Raw genomic sequence first — 23,448 nt, forward strand, 5'->3', positions numbered from 1 at the left:
TGAATCAAAAGGAAGAATTTTCCATTTAACCTTTAAAGGCTTTTCAGCAAAAACGGCTGTATAAGGAGTTATAACTGACAGGAAGGTGTGAAACAGCACTTAGCAGATTGCTCTGGGGAATGGAATTTGAAGCCTTTTCTGGTGTGGTGGGGAAGTGCGGAATGGGCATCAGGATGAGGTTAATTGGACCCATTCAAACAGACTAAGAACGGGTTCCCCCCACTTTTAGAATTATTTCTACATTTATGCACACCTTTAGTTCTACTCAGGCATCTGGTTTCTATGGATACTGAATACATGATGGGACCAGCAGGAACACGAGGGGATAGAGCTGTCCCACCTTGATGACATCATGTGTGTCAGCCATGACCCCAGCTGACTTGCCAACAGACTCACAATCTGCTTCTATTTGCATAGGGTTTATAGGAAAAGGAAGTAAACATTGTTAAATTTGTTCACTCAGGGTTCCCCATCCCCAGGGAGGATACCCAATTCAAGGGGTAGTCAATGTGGTACCCTCTGGATGTTGTTGGACTACCAAGTCCCCAGCCAGTATGGCCAATGGTCAGGGAGTTATAGTTCAACAACATCTATGGGACATCTTACTGGTGACATCTGTCTTATGAGCACAAAAAGAGCCCTCTTCAGACTGATGACAACGGGGCATTGGCTGGGGTTATGCAGCTGGTACGTGCCTTGCTAGCCCACCTGGGCCCTTCACACACTTTGACCACCGGCCCTGAATGCTTGAATTGAGCTTTTGAGTTCCCAGCATTAAGGCGCAATATTGTCATGGTATCATATACCTAAAACTCAACAGCTATGTACAAGAAACTGCAAAAGTTCCACAAAGGTTGCTGCTTCAGAATGCATGCAAAAAGGTGCTCTTATTTCCATAGTTAGACCTTGGTCATAGTTAGACCTATCACCACTAAAAAAGAGGCCTAATATTTCCTATTACACAGAATAATGCAGAAAATTTCATCTTTGTTTTTATGTTACATTTGTAATATGGCTTTCCACCTTCAGAGGAAAAACAGTATTTTAATAATATCTAAAAGTATTTAGGTTAAACTACTATTCCACTTATAGATAGGTAGCCGTGTTGGTCTGCCATAGTCAAAACAAAAAAAAAAATTTCCTTCCAGTAGCACCTTAAAGACCAACTAAGTTAGTTCTTGGTATGAGCTTTCGTGTGCATGCACACTTCTTCAGATACACAGGGTGCTACTGGAAGGAATTTTTTTATTTATTTTTTTTACTATTCCACTGTCTATCATTCTATTCTAGGTTCCGGTTTGGCACTCCTGGAACAATTCAATAGTACTGATGAAAAGCAACCATTTTCTCATTTTCTTTTTGGACTTATGGGCACACTCCCACTTTTTAGAAAATTAAAAATCTTCCCTCTAGTGTGAAAACACACTGAGAATATTCATTCAAATCAAGAGCCACTATAACCCTCCGCCTTTTTTTCAATAGAAAAGATGAAAACTTTATCCTGGATCTCAAAGCCCCACTTCTGCAGACCAATGCTTGAAGATCTGGGGAGCCCATTTAAACATTTTAGCTATTTCGCACATTATTTTGATTAATCAAACTAAAATTGGGCTTGGTTTCAACTACATACATTAGTTGGTAGGTTGTAATGATATGGATGCTTCCTCTTTGTCTGCAAGAAGAAAACAGCTATTGATGTATAAATGGGACCTCCAGTCACTTTCCCCTCCTACCCGTTTCCCATTTTGCTCACAACAGTCAAGCAGCATTATGTGACCACTGAGTATGTCCCCCCCCCCCAGATCCCCCCCCAGTTTCTTGTCCTTCAGACAACTTAGTATTAAAAGTGTATTTAGAACTTATATTAGAGTGAAGCTCCAATAGAAGGAGCTTTTGCCTCCACCTTTTAGAGAGACTAATAAATGACCTACACCAGAGATCAGGAACATGTCTATCTCCAAATGTTGCTAGACTGCACCTCCCACCATCCCTAACCACTGGCCATGCTGTGAGAGCTGGAGGCCAACAACATCTAGAGGGCGACCCTGATACAGTGGTACCTCTGGTTAAGTACTTAATTCGTTCCGGAGGTCCGTACTTAACCTGAAACTGTTCTTAACCTGAAGCACCACTTTAGCTAATGGGGCCTCCTGCTGCTGCCGCGCCACCGGAGCACGATTTCTGTTCTTATCCTGAAGCAAAGTTCTTAACCTGAAGCACTATTTCTGGGTTAGCAGAGTCTGTAACCTGAAGCGTATGTAACCTGAAGCGTATGTAACCCGAGGTACCACTGTATACATGTTCAACCAACAGAGGTTTTCTTCTATTGTTTAAGACAAAAGGTGGTGACTTGGTTGTTGTTGTTTTTAATGTTCCCTCTTATTTATCTGATTAAAACCAACAACATGTATTTGTAGTAATGAAAAACCACATGAGGTAAAATACTAGACTAGAACTTTTCTCCTGCTCAGCTCTGAAATTCTTGATTTTACAACTCCCACTTAAGCTTTGTAGCTATTCTCCTGAATACTTTGCACCTCCTGCGATGGTGTGGGGAAATACCACAGAACTAATGGAATTAGTAGCATTTGGGGGTGAGGCATTCTATATGGTCAAATAATACAATTTTGCTTACACATGACAAGAAGATGGGGAGATATTTTGTTTTTAAAAGATTTTAGACAAATCTTAAGGCAAAGGTTTTGGTTATATGAAGGACTTCTGGTTTGTAGCACTGTGCACACTGGTAATAGGGGAAAATAATCACAGCATGCAGAGTTGTACACATTTCTGACATGATTTGCTGCTAATTGGATAAGAGTATGTGAACAAAGGCTCTGTCAGAATGGGTTATCCACAGCCCCTTTCTGAAGACAATCCCATAAAGCAGATCCAAACCCAATTTGGAATTCAGCTAATGGGATCAAACCTTGGAAAAGTGACATAGAAAGCATTCCAAGTGAATTTCCTATGTATTTGCATGCTTGCTCAGGAGATCCCATAAAAAACAAAATCACCACATGAGCATCAGAGGTTTGTCTGACAAGGTAATCACACTTCCGACAAAAGCCTCAAGGCCATACAAAGAACTCCAATGTTATCTTATCTATATTGTACATAGCAATATTTAACTTATACGTATGCCTTGCAAAGAATCTCAGTCTAAAACAGTTATTTGTCACATGGCTTTCAAAATATCTGGAGGGGGGGGGGGGATAAGTGCAGTGCACAATTCTCTCAGTGGTAGAGCATCTGAATCATAGAATCACAGAAGGGTCATCTAGTCCAACCCCCTGCAATAGGGGAATCTCAACTAAAGCATCCATGGCAGATGGCTATCTACCCTCTGCTTAAAAACCTCCAAAGAAGGAGAGTCCGCCGCCTTTTTAGGGATTCCAACTTCCTATGTTCCCAATAACTGAAAGATAACTGTAATGCTCAAACCAGTGGCCAACCAGCAGCCAACCCACTACCTCAGGAAAAACCGTGACAACTCCAACATGCCTTTGAAAAAAGCTTTGAGTTTTCATTGCTCTAAGGCAAGAGTAGGGAAACTTTGGCCCGTCAGTTGTTGCTGGACTACAAACCCCATCATCCCTGACTATTGATCCTACTGGCTGGGAAGGATGGGAGTTGTAGTTCACAACATCTGGACAGCACCAAAATAGCTATCTGTGTTTCAAGGCAATAAAGAGCTGTATACAACAGACAATATGCAAATCTTCACATCTGTCTGGCTTTGGCTCACAAATTTCTGCTGAGAACCATTCCATATATATAATTACTTCAAGTCACTTGACAGATTGTAAAATAGTAGGCATGTGCTTTGATATTTTTAATTAACCAGTAAATAAGCATTAGGACCAAGTCTGCAGCTACTCTAACAGCAATCTTCTCTTTACTGAGAAGTAAATCCCACTGCTTACTTTTCAGTAAGTGTATTTAGGACTGTATTTAGGACTAAACTGGTACAACTTTGCCTCAAGCAAAACCTATGCATCTTATTTGGCCACTTATATTTAAATTAGAGTTTTCCTATAAAACAGTACTGCGTAGGTGGGATCTCCCCCTGCCCTCGAAAGGTCACAGGCAGCCTGGCAAGCAAAAGTCTTCATTACAGAGACCTGGCAACTGGAGTTCCACTTGCACTGCAATCCAACATTACCTGGGAGTAAGTCTCAGTGAATGTCAGGATTTCTGTGTAGACATTCATAAGATTGTCCTGCACAGCTGGAGGCCAGAGAAGGTGCAGACTACGAACATCAGTGAACAAGAAGGATGGAGTATGTGATTAATGGCAAAACGGCAGAGCCAGAAAAGTAGAAGACACATGGGGACTCCCCACTATGATACCATCAGTGCTGTTTGTGCCTTATCCAGATACGAATGCACTAATCCAAACTCTGTGTTTCCCCCTCATTTTAATGAAGATTTACAGAAATATTACTACAAACTGCGGGATGCTCCAGATGCATAAAGAAGTCAGCCAATGTGGGAAGTGGATTGACTGATACAGAACATACAGTACAAACTGTGATTTGTAAGGAGCCCAAAGTATGAATGAGTTAAGTCATGATGTCAGACCTTCCTTACCTGGGATGGGAATAACGGGAATGGTTTCGTTTGGCACCACTCGAGGCGAACTGCTGTCTTCCACATAGAAATGAGCTGTCTGAAAACATTTTCTGTGAATGGAAGAGAAACATCATCAGCACTCTCAGGGCTCTCTGACATTTCTGTCCATGCTAAGCATTTGTATCACACACATGGACAATCACACGCAAAGTTTTATTTCTGATTTTGTCATGCCAGTGTCTCTCAAGTGAACGCTAAAATGTGCTGCTACCAGTCACCATAAACCATCATTTCATTTAGGAGCCTCCAGTTTCTTACCTCTTATTAAACAAACAGTCTAGGAAGTTTAGCAGCGGAGAGTGCATGCATTCACTTAAAAAGGAAACTTTTGGGTGTCAATTATTGCAGCTCAATAACAGCCCTTCTTAAAAGAAAACTAAAACAATCATAACCACACTAGTGTTGGAAACGCGTAGAACCTTGCCACTTAATGAGCAGCACCTAGAGCAGAACACACATCACAATCACACTACTTCCTTAGGGAAGTTGCAATCTCAACAGGAAAAAAAGTTTGCCTCATTCAACTCTGTGCTGGCTGTGCAAATCCCCTTTGCAGGCTTCTCCTGGAAAACAGTGAGAAGCACACATGCTGCTAAGGAAAAGCCTGTGGTAGATGTCAACTCGGCTTCCTCCCTCTGCGACCCCCCCTACCCCTCCGCTGAAAGCAACGCTGAAAAGGCCAGAGGGCAACTCAGATGCAGCCCACCGATGCTCCCGCCAGCCAAATTTAAAGACTTGAATCTGCTTCCCTGAACACATTGTAATTGCTGCTCTTTTTACCTGTACTTAATGCAAATCAGGGAGCACAAGCTGGTCATCACAGAGAAGGCACTGAGGAGGAGAGCATCCAGAGGTCCAATGAGCCTGTGCATGGTGATGCTAAGCAAGGCAGGGCTTTCCAGCAGCCACGTCACTGCTCATTGCTGCCTTAATGAGCTGCTTGAGGCTGGGACTGAATATTTAATGAGCCTTGCTCAGCGTGAGCAGCTATTGTGACAAGCAAAGGGGCTGCTCTCAGCTGTCAGGAGCTCTTAACAATAGCCTGGACAGAGCAGAGAGAGAGAGAGAGCCCTCTTCCTGCCTCCCTTAATGAACTGCTGCTCCTCAACACCTGTGCGGGCTCCTGAACGCCTCCGCCTCCGCCGCGATTAGCTTCCCCGGCACGCAACCGACTGCCTCTGCTTGTAAAGGTTTGCAGCGGTCTCTCTGCCGCACAGCACGGCTTCTGGAATTACGGCCAAGCAGAATAGCCCACTCCATCCCGCCAGCTTTGCTGACACTGTCAAAGCAATTTGTAGTGCCATTGTTTCCAGAACAGAGGTACATAGCAGAGGGCTTTGGGGTGGGGTGCGGGGGGAGAGAAAAAAGGCAGTGCAACTCACACAGCTTTCAAAGGCCAAGCAAATCTCTTGCAAGAAGTTGGCCAAACGCATGCAGCAGGCCCTCAATTTCTGAATTCTGCTAACAATCAAAGCTAGGGCTGTCGGATCGAAATGCTCAGAATAAGGAGATTGATGAAGCCGTGGCAGTATTTCTCAAATGTTTTGAGCATGACCACCCCACTCTGCTGTCCCTTGAACCCAAAGCCAACTAGCTGAGCATATGGAGATATGGTAGTGTGCAGAAAGAACAAGCCTTTTCTTTCTAGCCTATGAAACAGAATACTTTCCCCTGGAAGTCCTACCTGGCACCTACCTTTTCATTCATTCAGTGGCAAAGGTCTGTGTGTGTGTGTGTGTGTGTGTGTGTGTGTGTGTGTGTGTGTGTGGCAGGGAGCTGGGCAGCCAGCAACAATGGCTGGATTTTTATAATTTTGATTATGCTTTCATTACACTTATGCATTTTTATTGTGGAGTGTGCATGCACACGAAAGCTTATACCCAGAACAAACTTAGTTGTTCTCTAAGGTGCTACTGGACAATTTTTAAAATGTTTTTATTGTATTTATTCTTGTTCCAAATTGCTTTAAGATTTTTAAGTAATACATACATTCAATTAACCCAACTGAACCCGTTGCCTGCAAACAGCCTAGTGCCCCATGGAAGGATCTGTGGGACTGGCCCAACAATGCCCAGACTGAAATCTGAAGAGGAAAAGACAACACACTTTCTGACTTCCTTGCTCCTGAAAGTATGCACAAGGGATTTTTTTTTTTTAGGGGGGGGGGGAGAAACATTTCTCCAAGCTCACATAATCTCAAAATCACTTTGGGATGATGGTGTAAGGAGGGTGCAGTGACTCCATAATAAATCCAAGGAGGATAGGGCAGGGTCCTCTGCAGGGGGCATTCAGCCTCTCTGGATCTAGAATGATGGGTGTACATAGGCTCCAGAACACAATCCCTTCCTAGAAATTTGAGTCCCCTCCAGGCATGAAACTAGTGAGTTGAACTGTTTGAAACTAAGGGTCATGGTCAGTGGAGCTGTGATAAAATGTTATGGGGCATGCACATAGCCGAACACACACACAACATGCACACAATATAAACTGTTTATAGCCTATTTTTCATCCAAGTGGAATCCAGGGTTGGGTATGAAATACAGGATGCATAAAACCACAGAATCCACAACAATTAACACTTAGAAAACCACTGAAACAATAGGATCAGCAAAAACCACAAAGCTGGCTAATCTAACACCCAAACACACATTTTATCCTGCCCTACCTCCAAGCAGCTCAAGACAGTGTACTTGAACGTTATCCTATTTCCCCCCTGCTCACCACAACAATCCTGTGATGTAGATTATAGGTTGAGAGATTGCGGCTGGGTGAAGGCCACCCACTTTGTGTCACGGCTGAGTGAGGATCTGAACCCAAGTTCCAGTCTGACCCTTTTTTCACTGGCTCTCGGGGATACCATAATAGGGACATCTGGCAGCCCCCAAACAACTGTGCTCTTGATGAATAACGAAAGCAATGGCAGCTAAATTCATAGGGCCACTGAAACAATATGCCGCCACCAAAGAACACATTCTATAGCATCCTTTTACTCACAAGCAGGCAGCTGCTTCCACACAGACCATCTCCTAACAGCTGTACTTTTCTGGGAACATTACTTTGTAGTGAAATGATACCTGGGAATCCAAGGTGTGTGACATATGATCAAATATGTGTGGCGTATGACCAAACATTGTGACATATGTGACGTATAATGAAATATTCCTTCACAAATCAGTTTGTTTCTTCCCTTAATATCCTGACTGCTCTTTCTCCTCCTGATTGTAAGTAAAGATAGACTTGGTTTCTACTCAGGCTGCCTTTACTATAGACTATGAACACCCTGGGGGCACAAAGGGGAATAAATCAGTCACAGCAAGGGAAGGCCTATGAATATGGATCAGGTAGAACGTGCATGTGTTTGAAGCGTTTAGGATTTTCTCCTTTGAGTCAAATATTCAGCAAAATCCATGGAGGATGGCTTTTGATATCATGCTCTTCATTTTAGTGTTTCTTATATTCCTCCCGCCCCCCCCGAACGACAACAAGAAGGAAAAAAGTAATAATCCCACACCGCTTCCATCCCTCCAGTTGTTCTGTGTAAGAGTCATATTTATTAATAACAAAGCTAGTCTGATACAAATTGATCAACTTATGTTTAACGCTGAACCTTGTTTGAAGGTCCAGTGTAACTAAGAAAAAATGGCCAGGTTAACAAACATTCCACCAGGTTAGCCTGATTTTGGCTTATCCTGATCTAAACAGGACCAAAATAGTTTGAACCATTGTCTTTTAAACGCTGACATGTCCATCGTCCAGTTTTGAGCAATTCTAAGTTTAGCTGTAACTAGGCTTCTGATATTATTGATCAGAAGAACAGCATGTAAGACAAAAACCTACCATCTGCCACATGTTGGGAAGTAGCATCACAAAAATGAATCTTAAAAAGAAAAGATGTATGACAGAGACCATGTGTACACGGAGGAGTAACTGATTTATGGCCATATAACATCTGAGGATATTTACACAATTATGTTAACCTACACTCAGGTGTTTGTTCAGCACAGAGGGTTCCCTGATGATATCGACCAGGTGACGATACAAAGCGATGACAAAAATTGTCACATGAATCAGCCTTTCGCCTAGCTTCATAGCTGGATGTGCTATGGAATTCTTTCAAACAAATACATAGCACTGTAGCTTTGTCAAAGCCTTGAATGGCTGTAACAGTCATTCCATTGGCTCATTCAGTACAGACATAATGATACCCTATTGCCTAGCTGTGGTTGAGCAACCAGCAGCCCCTGAACTTTTGGATTTCTGCCCCCCGCCAACACATACCTATTACCCAGTGCAGACACTGCTCTCTAAATTTTGAAGGCAACAATGGTTAGTTTTCTATGTACGCCAACATTTTCTCTGTGGCAGCCATCTGTCACCAGCTACCCTGTGGGAAGGATTCCAGGAGAGTAAAGTAGGCAAGCGAAGACTGCCTCAGAGCATCTTCCAGCTAGACTCTCCCTTCTTTCTTCCTACAGGGCCATCTGCCCTGTAGGAAAGACTGGATATCAATAACTGGGGAGGTGGAGGACAAAGAAGTGGGGAGAAGGGTGGGTGAAGACCCCGAAAAACGCCCCTCATTGCTTAGCGACATTTAATTGATCTCGCAGTGTTACATCTACACCAGCCACTGGTGTATTTTCTAGGAATAACTTCTTAAAAATATTAGTGCCAAGACTGGAGGGTCTGTGTAGCAGTATCTGGGATTCCCTCACGCTAAAATCAGCAGGGCTCACAGTAGAATAAACAGGCTTGGGATCGTGATGTACGTGATCTCAATGCCTCCCCCAGCCACAACTTCTGTTCCTTTAAACAAAGGCAGTCCCCTACGTGTGGGCAGATCACTATTTGAACACATACTTATGCACTTGCTTATAGCACAGCATAATAGCAAAGAACTTGCTAAGACCACAGGAAATTGAGGCTTTAGTTTATTGCAAAATCTGGAAATTGTCAGCTGAAAGCTATCTATCAGGAGGGGCCTGATCCTACCTTTTTTAATGCTACAGAGTTTAAGAGCATATGTCAGGATCTATGAAAAATATTTTATTGCTGTCCAATGACCCAGGTGGTGCTGTGGTCTAAACCACTGAGCCTCTTGGGCTTGCTGATCGGAAGGTCAGCGGTTCGAATCCCTGCAACGAAGTGAGCTCCCATTGCTCTGTCCCAGCTCCTGCCGACCTAGCAGTTTGAAAGCACCCTAGTGCAAGTAGATAAATAGGTACTGCTGTGGCAGGAAGGTAAACGGTGTTTCCATGCACTCTGGTTTCCATCACAGTGTTCCGTTCTGCCAGAAGCCGTTTAGTCATGCTGGCCACATGACCCGGAAAGCTGTCTGTGGACAAACACTGGCTCCCTCGGCCTGAGGCGAGATAAGCACCGCAACCCCATAGTCGCCTTTGACTGGACTTAACCATCCAGGGGTCCTTTACCTTTACCTATATGGAAACTCAGGTTTCTGAACATGTGACGAACATGTGACATGTGAACAGTGTGATGAAGAACATTTGCACTAGAAGATTTCCAATTAGTCCCTTCACCCAATCATGCAGGTGTGGGTGCAGGTCCATGAGAAACTGCACAGAACTTGTTCCAGCAGGTACATTAATGGTGTCTTTCTTGCTAGTACTGCAATAAGCTAACATCATACCATGATGATGAGTGCCATATATGGTACGGCATGTGTGGGGAACCTTTGGCCCTCCAGATGTTGCTGAACTACAACTCCCATCATCCCTGGCCATTGGCCATGCTTGCTGGGGCTGAGGGGATTTCAGAAACATCTGGAAGGACAAAGGTTCCCCATACATGGGATTGGAAATGCTTCTCAGCAAATCTCCACCCACCCTCCTCCTTCCCAAGTGCTCCATTCAGATATGCTCAAAATGTAGTGGCAGATAGTAAAGACAGGACAGATTCAAGCTCAAAATGAGTCTCAAATCAGCAACCCTTAAAAGTAATTTCAACTCAAAAACAGCCCACAGTCTGACACTGGAAACTTTGTACCACTCACGCTGGAATATATCTATAATGGATAAAATTACACATAATTTGAGATTTTGACAAGGACTAGACCCTCCAGACACTTTTTATATGATTTGGCTTTCTTTTATGACATATATAATAGCAGAACCGAAGCTTTGAAGACAAACCTTGTCACAAGCCTGGCAAATCTGGAACTAAACTTGATGAGCTGATAGCATCAATAGTCTTTACTTGGGTTTTGCTATTTTAACTCATTCTACGTGCCTATTTTATAGTTTTGTTTTTCATCTTTTAATTTTTGTCTGTTGCTGTAATTGTGCTCTCTGTTTCATATGCATTTTAAAGTGAAATAATAATAATAATAATAATAATAATAATAATAATAATAATAATAATAATTTATTATTCATACCCCGCCCATCTGGCTTAATTAATAATTATTTATACCCTGCCCATCTGGCTTTGTTAATAAAAAATCTTAACAAAAAAAATCAGTAACCCTTAATTTCATTAGCAGAATATCTCAACACAGCAGATTTCAGTAGAGTGTTGTATCGTTTCAACTCTACAACAAAGTCTATGCAGGGGCTCAGAGAGGAAGGAGCCACACACAAAGACATGGCTGCCTCAACAGGCCCAAGGCCAGCTCCTCAGGGTGTGGGCTGAGCTGTTCTTTGTTCATGAACTCACTGGGAGGTGTCCTCCAAAGCCCTCCCTCCTTACCCTCCTGAAGCCTTGCCTCTTGACACCCAAGACCCATTTTGATTCCTGCTTCCTTCATTCCTTCTCTAGCATCCAGTTTTGTTTTGCTTTGGTGGTGATGGTGGTTAACCGAGGGTATTAAATAATAAGCACAAACAACAACCTTGCAATACTAATATAATATAGTTTGAAATCAAGTCCATTTGGTATTAGAAGAACTTAAATTGGGCCTATTGCCTACTCTGCCAATGAGTCCTAATAATCTCTTTATTACTGTGAGCTCAAGATACTTGAGGTATCTCCTCAGAAGTCAGAATGACATTTTCAATGACTGCATTTGAACAAGCACCCAAATCCACGTGGAACAGAAGTATACAGTTCCAAACCGAGTGAAATACTTTTAGGCTTCAAGAAAGAATTCCACAATCTCATAGCTGAAATGGTATCCATTCTCCTTTCCAATTCCAGGACAATCCAGGCAGCCCACACATGTTTTCTGCAAATTACTGAGAACTCTGTTGTCTTTGAAAGAGACTAGTGTGCTCAGTGAAGCAGTCCCACTATTCTCTCAGCACAGCCTTCCTAAACCCCATATGCTTTATTTTGTGGCTGGCTTTCCTCAGGGAACAATCACTGTGTGAGATCTCAGACATCAGACAGGCCATTGTGAAAAGGAATTGCGGGTATGGGCAAAAGGGAATTGTGGGTGGGTGGGACTACCACCAAAAGTCTTTGAGGGAAGATCCTCCATCACTAAATGGTGGTTGTTGTTGTTTTAACTCAATGACATTAACCAATTTACAACATTGAGTATTGCCAAGTGTTCTGTCGGAGTACTACAGATGTGAATAAGGTTTAAAAGGGCATGTGCATATACCCATATTCCAGGTATAGGGCGGTATGTAAATTCAAGGAAGAAGAAGAAGAAGAAGAAGAAGAAGAAGAAGAAGAAGAAGAAGAAGAAGAAGAAGAAGACGACGACGACTTCACTGAATTTCCTGACTTTAGAGAGCAGTGTATGCTTACAAATGGAAACTCCTCCTCAGGTACCAACTCATTGGCAAGCAGAAAAACAATAAAATATTGCCAATAAATAAAAGGGATATGGGATATGTAGAAAAACCAGGGGTGCACTTCTCCACCAGTTGGGTGGCTCGATGGACTTCCTATGCTCCCGCTGTTGCTTCAGAGCAGCTAGTATTCAGAGGCTCATTGCTTCTGAATATGCATGTTAAGTTTAGTTATTATGACTCATAACTGCTGTCCCTGAATTTGCCTAACTGCCTTTTAACGGCATCTAATGGCCATTGTTGGGACGCGGGTGGCGCTGTGGGTAAAAGCCTCAGCGCCTAGGGCTTGCCGATCGAAAGGTCGGCAGTTCGAATCCCCGCGGCGGGGTGCGCTCCCGTTGCTCGGTCCCAGCGCCTGCCAACCTAGCAGTTCGAAAGCACCCCCGGGTGCAAGTAGATAAATAGGGACCGCTTACCAGCGGGAAGGTAAACGGCGTTTCCGTGTGTGGCTCTGGCTCGCCAGAGCAGCGATGTCACGCTGGCCACGTGACCCGGAAGTGTCTCCGGACAGCGCTGGCCCCCGGCCTCTTGAGTGAGATGGGCGCACAACCCCAGAGTCTGTCAAGACTGGCCCGTACGGGCAGGGGTACCTTTACCTTTACCTTTAATGGCCATTGTTGAGAGCGAGGGAGACTGCGTTTGTAGGTGGGTGCTTTAAGCGTGGGTGAATATGTGCATGTATAGGTTGAATTCATCTGTGTGGGTGCTGAGTGAGTGGAAGGGTACTGAGTGGAATCCTATTTCGTGGACTTTGACGTTTTATTGTTTTTATATGGTGTTTTTCATTTTTTCTTGGATTGCCTTGTAAGCTGCTTTGTGATTTGTCTTTTGCTTTTAATGAAAAATGGTATATAAAAACTAGAAAGCAATAATTGCCACACCTTGCCGCAGTGAACGGCCAAATTATACATTGGGCATCAGCAGTAGGGCCCCAGTATTGGCCCGAGGGAGCTGTACGAAACTTTACCTGCTGAAATTGCAGCATGCAGGGCAAGCCACTCTTGGATTCTGAAATAAACTGCCTGCTAATCCATGGCTTCATTAACAACATGTGCTATGGATGTACAGATGTGGCCACATGAAGCAGATAACTTTGCATTTTTAAAACATCTGCTCCACCCACAGTCATAGAAGAGACAACAACAACAACAACAACAACAACAACAACAACAACAACAGACAGGCAGCAACTTCTCAGGAAGTATTTGCATCCTGGAAGTGCAACTGGGGCAGATCAAGGCCAACTCCAAAATGACCAAAAGACCAGCATGTGTGAGCCTCACTGAAGTAAATGGGGGCTATAGAGAAGCAATGATTGGTGAAGTTCATCTCAGGACGACACCTGCCAGCAGTCTGCAAAGCATTAGTTAGGGTCATCAGTCACTGACTTTTATGAGCAAATCATGTGGGCTCGGGCAATTATGAAGCCCACAAAAAGAAAGCCCACATGAACAACCAATCTACTGAATATTCATGAACTTTCAGCCTGCCTGTGTGATATTGCACTCATGTGAGAGAGCATCTGTGAGCATCTCCTTCGCAGAGGACACAATGGGGATGAAAATATCACCTTTTTTTGACAGGCTTTTGCTGCAAGGGTCTAGCTGAATGCTTCCAGAAGGAAGATCCAGCAGGCAGCAGAAGGACATTAGAATGGGAATACTATTGTGCAATGAAGTGCCAAAGCAGTTCATATATCATGTATGTTGGTATAGTTGCACTTATGGCACGGCTGACAGCCCTCCTACTCTGACTACCTCACTTGGTAGAGCATGAGACTCTTAATCTCAGGGTTGTGGGTTCTACAATCTACCATACTCTTGTATATATTTCACATACATTTTATTGGCTTGACAGAGTACTCTGGGAGCATAGGAAGTTTATTTCATGGGCAGGTCTAAAACTCAAGTGGATTCTGAGCAATCAGGCTAAAATGTCACAAAGCCATACTTTTAGTGTTCTTTTTCACCCTGACTAGCTGTACAAACGTGCAGGGAACATGTATTTAAGAGTAATTAATCTGGGATAAGTGATCTTCAGTATACCTCACTCTGTAGATTCAATGGCATAGAGTGTAATGCTATAGACACAGGATCACATGCCCCACATCAATTAATCAAAACAGCTTCCTGTTTCCATAGTATGCAGTACAGTAATGCAGATTAAAAGCCTCTTTACATAAGTGGTACATATTCATAACTCTGAATGCAAATCAACTGCCCTTGCTGTACTCACCATTAGAGTGGCTAAGAGTGGGGGGAAAGGTGATGACCAACTGGGAGTATGGAATCAGAGAGAGTTGGTTATTCAAGATGAATTGAGTACAAGCATGTGATGCACTTCCATGTTCTATTTATCATCAGAGCCGCAACTTTAGCTAATATATACATAGGCATTGCAAAACAAGCAGAACCACTTCTTTAAAATCAAGGCTCTTGCAGTGTAAAGTTTTTCCCATTAAAGAGCCTGGCTGAGCGGGCTAAATCAGGATTCTTGGAGGGAGGGTGATACTTAAGTCTGCCACTGTAGAACCAAATGAATGCTCAGGTGGCCAGTGCCATAATGCATTTACATGGCTCTCTGACTACAAATTAATAGTGGGATAAATCCAGCACACAGCTCTTTCCTCCATCTTGCCAACACCATCCCCTGAGAATGGCAAAGGAAATTGTGAAACCTTATTTGGGATGACACACAAGGTCCTCTAAGAGTAATTATTCTCTCTGTGACCTCTGGCAGGGCTGGAACAAGTGAGGCTTCCCCCCCTCCATGTATTTAATCAATACTTGGAACATCTGTGCAGGTTACACTCAGTGGTGAGTGAAAAGCTTTTGACATAAGGGATTTATGAAAACGAAGAAAAAGGAGGAAGAGGATGTGCTCTATGGGCTACAAATTAACCAAGAAGGTGGGATTTCTTTTAAAAACTTTTAAATGTTTATGCTCCAATTTAAAACCATTTAAAAGGAGTTAGCATGCCTGACCTAAAACACAACTGGTGAAATCCAGTGGAGTCCATTCACTAGCAGAAAGGACTTCTGTTTGTAGGAGGAGGCTTCTGTTCCCCCCCTTCCATGACCCCCATGTGGGACCTTTTGGAGGGGTGCAGACAAGAGGAATGGGAAGTCCACTCACATAATGTTGGATGTTGTCCAAATGGAACGGAGTTATTTAATGAATGAAGGTGCTTTATTTTGAATGCATATCCTAAATCTTGTTTATGACAGTTCTGCATGGTGGGGCGCAGAACTGTGGGGGTGGGGCATCCCCTAAACACTAAAATTAATAAATGCTAGGCTTTGGGGTTATTGGTAATATGAAGGCAGAATATAAGCTGCAAAGGAATTCCAGGGTAGCTTGGCCAAACTTCTAGCACCAGGTGTGACCAGAGACTGGAGATTTGGAAGGTTGCCAGGGTAACTGCTCTGGGAGGAGGGCAAGGGGCTTCTGGGAAGAAGAAAGGGTGAGATCCATCTTGGTGAGGGGCAAGGAAGGACTGCCTGCAATGCTTTGGGTCATGCTGTAAGATCTGGACTCCCTCCATGCAAACTGAAGGTGTAACTATGTGAATAAAACCGTATTTCTTAAAGCACGACAGCCTCCACTGTGTCTTCTGTTTTCCAAAGGGACACAGACCCTGTGTGTGTGTCTGAGATCCCATGTGCTCTTGCCATGGCTTGGCGGAGAGAGGGACAGGAGCCTGGCTTTTATAACAACATTAATACTATCCACAACACTGTCCCAGAGTTGTGTGTGGAGATGTCTGCTGCCTTTGGGGGAGTTCCCGGCAGCTTCCCTGCAGAGGGAAAATGCGCAGTCAGCACAGTATCCAATGTGTCACTAGAATTATGCTCCTGGCTTCCATTTTTTTTAACCAGCAAGTGGCAAAGTACTGGGGCAGCTGAGAAACACTAGGGCATCTGGTGGTATTAAAAAAAAAAAATGTAATACATCAGTTCAATTTAGAATTAAATTCCACTATTTATGGTTAGGTTTCTGCTGATTTGCATTGAGAAATGATCCCCATTCCCCCCAAGGTATGCTTAGGTACACAACATTTCTGGCCGCAGGCCTGTCTTCCAACTCTGCACATAACCCATAATGAATTACAAACACCCTATCTCCCTATCATTACAAGGGCCATGTAGATACCAGATGTGCTATTTAAGGGCAGGAGGCAGATAGTCTAGGCTCCTTCTGTTATTCCATCCACTGAGATCCATGAAATCAGCCTGGAAGTCATAGGCTAGATGAGGCACTTGTTCAGTATTTTTAAGCAGAGAAAAAACACATACTACAAATTCCAAATGGAGTAAGAAAGAACAGCTTGGCGCAGTTTCTCAACTGATGATTATACAAACTTTGTAAGAGGTCATAAAATGTATCGGACCAAAAGAGAGACCAAGTCAAATAACCTTTGTGCAAAGTATTTGCAAAAGAGAAAAATGAGAGAGGGAGAGAGAGAAGAGGGGTGGGCAGGAATAATCAATGACACCTTTGAAGTTTCAAACCCAGTCCCAAAATACAGCAAGTCAGACTGTTGAGGGGAAAACATTTGTTATGCATAATGTCTGCAAAATCAAGGCATATCGAAACATCTGAAGCGTTAGAATTAGGAATTTGCAGGAGCTCCTAATTAGGCAGCAAAGTTCTAGACTAGAGCATTAGAATAAAGGAGACTTTTAAATTCAAACAGGAGTAATGACTGAAATTATAGGAACAAAGAGAGCTAAGCTTCTTAGCCTGAGGAATTAGCATGAGGAAGAGGCTGTAGCTCACTGAAGGTACCTGTGATTTGCATGCAAAAGGTCCAAGCATCTCAGGACTGGGAAAAGCCTTCTGTCTGAAACCCTGGAGAACCACTGCCAGTCGGAGTAGACAAAAGTGAGCTAGATGTACCAACGGCCTGACTTGCTATAACCCAGCTTCTGATTTTCCTATCTTTTATGAGATGTGAAAATATGGTTATGCCCACCTGCCCTGATACATATGTAGAAGATGCCTAACACTGATAGAATATCAAGGCAAAGGAAAACTTGATTTCAGAAGAGCATATGTTTTGGGCCAATTTAAATATACCATTTGTAGTGGTGACCCATGTGAAGAGGGTGACATTCCTTCCTGTGTGCCACTCCACTGCATGTCACCTTAATATGACATCACCAGCATCCCACGTACATGCCACATGAATATGACATCACCAGCACCCCAAGCTACCACCCCAAGTAACACTAACACATGAGTGGACAAGCATGCAGGAAAATGATTTCAAACATGACTCTCTGCATATGAATTGCTTGCAGCAACTATGGACAAATGTGTGTGGACAGGGGAGTCTTCAAACGTGACTCGGAAAGAAGTTTTAAGTTCAGAAAACGTAGCTTTTAAGATACGAAGCCACCTAAAACCTAAATTATCTGGCAATACAGGATTGTGGCCTGAAATAGCTAAGTTCCTTCCTCTCCCTCCTCCCTCAGACTAGCAGAAAATACAATTCGTTTGAACAACATGTCAAAGCAACACAGCAGTTTAGAAAACTCGGAAAATGGCCAGCGCCAAGTGATTTTCCATGCGCAGGCAAACCTTGTCACAGGAGCACAAGATGTTCAGGGCAAGATAATTTCAGTTGACTAACAAATGAGTCATTTATATTTCAGCGAGGCGTGTGGGGGAATATACAGTGTTTAATTAACATCCCCTTTCTAGCTTTGGAACAGGGTTTGCTTCCCCCAACCCCTCTGTAATACCTCCTCCCTGTTGTCAATACACCAAGGAGAGGCAAAATTTGTAGGGGAGACAATGCATACTCCGTTAGAGTAATACAGAATCTAAATGATGGTGTATGAAATTTAGAAAGTGTTTGGCGGGTGGGGGTGCAATAGGCTCCTGACTCCAAATTAGTCCCCAATATACTACAATCACACAAGGCTGATAACCAGTGTACTGACAATCTGCCGCTCAAACACCTAATTGGAATTCTGGAATGGAGAGCCTGATGCGATGCTTGTCAGTTTACATGCTGCTTTCTGCTGAAGCCACTTAAATGGATATTAAATTATTGTTTTTTAAAAGAGGAGAAAACAAAACACTCCCGCCCCCATTTTTTGTGCATGAGATACGATCAACGACCATTGCATTAACGTTTATTTTCACAACTGAATCAGCGAGAACTACGCTATGGTGTTTGCAACAAAAGGAGGGGCCATTTATATCAGCCTGGTTGCAAAACACAGCCACATGAGGGATGTTCATGTTACATTCAACAAACATACAATCTGTGAAAGTGTGCACATTGAGTTGTATGCTCATGCAGTTATTCACAGGTACCATTCAGTGAGTGTATAGTTTGGGTACCTGTGTACACAAGAGTTAATCTGTACAAATCAACATGTCTTCACTCTTTCGCACAAATATTTGTACATGAGAAGACAGCTTGTACCTGTGTTCAGTGTGACATCTGAACAAAACTATGCCTAATACAATATACAATATACCAGACAAGTAACTTGTTAACATTGAATCTGATCCACCAATTTACCCATCAAGCAACTCTGTTCTGCAACAAACTAATTTAAATAGAGCTTACACAAAATATGACGAAAAACAAAATTCTAATTTTAATAGATATATGAGCATCCTAATATGTGCACACAATCAAACAATTTAACTTTTCATTGTGGCCAAATACAGAATCTGAAATGGGGGTGATGGTAGGAGGCTCAGGCCTACAACAAAATGCAATTTAATACATTGGTCCCTGCTCCTGCCAACCTAGCAGTTCGAAAGCACGTCAAAGTGCAAGTAGATAAAAAGGTACTGCTCCAGCGGGAAGGTAAACGGTGTTTCTGTGCGCTGCTCTGGTTCGCCAGAAGCGGCTTAGTCATGCTGGCCACATGACCCGGAAGCTGTATGCTGGCTCCCTTGGCCAATAAAGCAAGATGAGTGCCGCAACCCCAGAGCAGAGTCGGTCACGACTGGACCTAATGGTCAGGGGTCCCTTTACCTTTACCTTTAATGCAGAATGGGTATTATGTGGCACCTGTAGTCGTGCCAATAAAGTGGTCTTGATCACAGTTGTAACTCCACTTCTAGTTTATTGTGCAGTATTATAATCCCAGAAGTATTAAAGAGCTGTGAAGTAGCCCAATCCAGCTATCCAGTGACTGAAATGAGTGTGCACATGGTTACACCTTTCTCTTAGGCAAATTCTTACAACCACGTTTAACACAGTTACAGCTAAGATGAACAACTGTAGAGCTTTCTAGCCATATGGCCACCATATGCATCGATGCAGGCATGTTAACAAGCAACTGGCATACTACTACTTAGGAAACATTCCAGTTCAACTGATTGCACCAGTCTGGATTAGCGACCAGTTTACATCTGGGTAGATGGGAGGTGTCGATGCAATTATGAGACTAAGAGAAAGTCAAACTTATACCTACTTTACACAGGAGTAAGCCTTATTGATCTCAATGGAACATCTGAATAGAATCATTAAAAAAATAACCAACCAAACCTATTAATCTACCCACATAACTTTTCACCCTTATGTATCTCTTCTAATACAGAATTTTGAAATTAGGCATAGGATTTCCAACAATCTCAACTACTCATTATACTGATCATACTTAACACATTCCAATCACCTCTACATATCTAAATAAATGGGAAAAACCTCAAAGCACTCCATCTTTTGCATTAGGATTTGATCTTGATTACCTTTTCCAGCAAACCAAAATTGGTATTTTTAACATCCTGGATTAAGTGGTCTCTGAAGTACCCAGTTGTTTCAGAGGAGACTCTAGGGGATGAGTGCTAGCTCCTTAATCACAAGAGCTTGCAATCATTGTAATTTTTAAAAAGGCAAATGGGATTTACCCTCGTGACACAAACAGTAGACAAGCATTATCCAGAAGAAAGCTCAGTGATGCTAAATGTTGCACTGAAAACAGGGCCATAGTTTCCAAACTTGATTATCAGAAGTTCAAAATACATTTACTAGTGCTTAATGAAGAGAATTAATGTATCTTTTAAACAGGGATTAATATGTATGCAAATTAGGAAAAGGGTTTTTTAAAGTAAGATTTTTCACTCATCATTTCAGAAAATGTGCTTTGCATCGTTAGGAAAAAAATTAATTCACATTGTCAGCAGATTCAATTTAGGTATTTTGCATGTAAACAATAGTGTGACTCAAGTCCTTTTCTAGTTTATATTTAAATTCAGAACCTGAATACTATAAATGCTAATTAAATACTCTATTTAATGGCAAAAATGAAGAGGCAAGCTAATTTCAATTTGCAGATTTCTCTAATTACAATGTTTTCCTTTGGAAAATGGAAATTGTATCTCAAATCTTGTAAGAAAAATGAATCATTAATCTTTATTCATTCACCTTTTTAAAAACTTTTTAATGCTTCTTTTGTGTTAGGATTGATTCTAATGGAGATACAATTGTTTTTCCTGACAAAAGGCTTTTTAATATTAAATTAAATATTACCAAAGTTAAATTAGATTTAGCTCACAGATGCAAATTACATTAGCAATGCTAAAGAAAAATAACTATTTTTTTAAAAAAAGGATATTAGAGAGGGTTTTTTCAAAAAGAAATTATAGTAGATAGTAATGATTTTCACATAGACATATTTGGAAAAGGATTCATATATTATAGAATACTATGGAACATTTATTCCTTTTTAAGTCTTGTTTTCAATTATAGTTACTTTCAAAACATGTATCTTAGCAAAACTTGTACATTTGTTTAGTTGAATAGCATTTAGGAGCTGGTAAAAAACTTGCACTTTGACATGCTTTTGAACTGCTAGGTTGGCAGGAGCAGGGACTGAGCAACAGGAGCTCACCCCATCGCGGGGATTCAAACTGGCGACCTTCTGATCAGCAAGTCCTAGGCTCTGTGGTTTAACCCACAGCGCCACCAGCGTCCCTTAGGAGTTGGTAAGTTCCCTAATTTGGGTCCCCGGGGTGGCTTCCTTTGGATGTAACACTCAACATTTGCTTAGTACTACATTGACAATTTTTGGGCTTTTCAGCTTGCCTGATGGAATGATCTTTGTCTGCTGTTCTGGTGGTTTTCAAGGACCTCTGGAGCTCATGGAGGGGGCAGCAGGAGGAAAGGGGGTGGAAATCCTTTTGCACTAATGGGACTCATTGCACTGGCTTCCGATAGCACAACTACTTAGCTAAATCTGGCTCAGGGTTTCAGGCAAAAAATTTCCCCAACCCTACCTGGAGGTGCCTGAGATCAAACCTCAGACTTTCTGCATGCAAAGCAGATGCTCCGAGCTGCAACCCAATCTTAAAAGAATGAGGAAACTAATTTGTTTATTCTTTTTATCACTAAACAATAGGGGGTGGGGAATGTTCAAATCCACTCAGCAGATCCAAAGGGCTATATGTGGCCTTCTGCGCATGCACTGTGGTTTATTTGGGGCCGCAAGCCCATGCGTACCTTCACAGCCTTTCAATATTAGCACCTGACTCCACGGAAAGCATGGCGGCGGCTGGAAGACAAGCTGGAGCTTCTGGCAACCAATCAAATAACGGATTGGGACCACAGTTCTGTATGTTGCCCTCAGCTGCGAATTTCCAAATGTTGGTTGAGAGGTAGCATAAAGAACTGTGATTTGTGCTCAGGGCAAGTGATTCAGACCCACCATTCCCACAAGCTTCATGCAATCCAGGCAGAAAACAAACAGCGATTGGCAGAACAGTGTGAACTGGGCCTGAGCGCCGACTATCAAAGCCTTAGCTTATAAAAAGAAAGATGTTCCCTGCAGTGCTAACCACTGCAATGGCATATGAGTAATTGCAGCCGAATCCTATACAAGTTTTTTTTCCTGCGGAATGAATCCCCACTTACAAGCATAGGTTTGTAGCCTAGGATTATTAAAAAGGGAAAGGAAGGCATATTTTTTCTTTGCTATATAGAAAGGTAAACAGGTATTCAAAGCTTGAAGTTGCTGAGGGGAGTGTTTGTGTGAAGAAGAAAGGAATGACTGGGCAGCAAAAGGTGCTGTGAGACAGAATCATTATTGATTGCGCACAGTTCTTAGAAATTAAAAGCACAGTGCTTAGAACACAAAGACACACTGTTACATTTTCAAGCTGTGGGCTACATGTCATGTTGACCCACCGTGCAGCTCAAGGAGGTGTGAGCAGGCCATGTTGACATCACCCTAGTAGCAGCCAGAGGGAGCAATGACTCAGTCAGCAAAGGAAAATAAAAACCAAACTTTGCCTCTATCTATTCCGTTTCCAGGCTGAATGCTCCCAAGCCAAAGGGTGAGTTTGGACTCTTGTTATTTCACCTCATTGCCACCAACATTAAAAATCAACACTGGCTTGTAGTAAGAACTGCACAAGGCTTGTATGTGAAAGATTGCTTTCTTGTGCACAAAAAACTTGAAAAGTTGAGGAATTCACTCCAAAGGCAAACTAAAGTTTTGGGGCCATGTCTGAATTTTGGCACACCTGGTGGTTCCGTTGGGTGGTGGTCTTGTTTCGGAAAATGATTTCTATGCTGTTGGTTTAATGATTGAATATACAGTCTCCATAAGCCCTTTGTTTGAATTGAAGCGTTAATTGGAAGGAACGGTTCATGCAAATCATTATTAGTTAGTTTGGAACCTTTTGACAAAGACCAAACTTCTTACTGCTGGTAACTGCTGAAGCTGGAACATGAACTGGCTAAAACAATGGCTAGCTACAACATGGAATATGGTAGAAATTAACAGAATATACTTGGCTGCAAGAGGGGAGAAAACACATAAATCAGTATCACAATACAGGGATTCAAGGATCGTAGCCAACTAAGTTCTATTCAGAGTAGACCCAGTGAAATGAATGAACCTAATTTACTCATGCCTATTACAATGAATCTACCCTGTGGATACAACCCTTGGTATATTTTTGAAAGCAAAGTAGATTTGATTTTTATACCACTGTATCTTTTATTATTGTATTTCCCCATATTTCACTTGATTTGCCATAGTATTTCTAATGTACTCATTTATCACCAGTATATTTCTTCCTGGAT

General features: G+C 42.4%; 1 protein-coding gene across 4 annotated transcripts in view; it reads right to left on the bottom strand.

Moving 5' to 3' along the window:
• PTPRG (protein tyrosine phosphatase receptor type G) overlaps positions 1-23,448 on the bottom strand; it is a 538,165-nt gene that overhangs the window by 49,995 nt on the left and 464,722 nt on the right. For all 4 annotated transcript variants that reach the window (XM_028719555.2, XM_077925092.1, XM_077925090.1 and 1 more), the window contains exon 14: positions 4,594-4,685. In XM_028719555.2, the coding sequence (XP_028575388.2) occupies positions 4,594-4,685 (92 nt within the window). The remainder of the gene's footprint in view (positions 1-4,593; positions 4,686-23,448) is intronic.

Source organism: Podarcis muralis, chromosome 2 (genome assembly GCF_964188315.1).
Source record: "Podarcis muralis chromosome 2, rPodMur119.hap1.1, whole genome shotgun sequence".
Lineage (NCBI taxonomy): Eukaryota > Metazoa > Chordata > Lepidosauria > Squamata > Lacertidae > Podarcis > Podarcis muralis.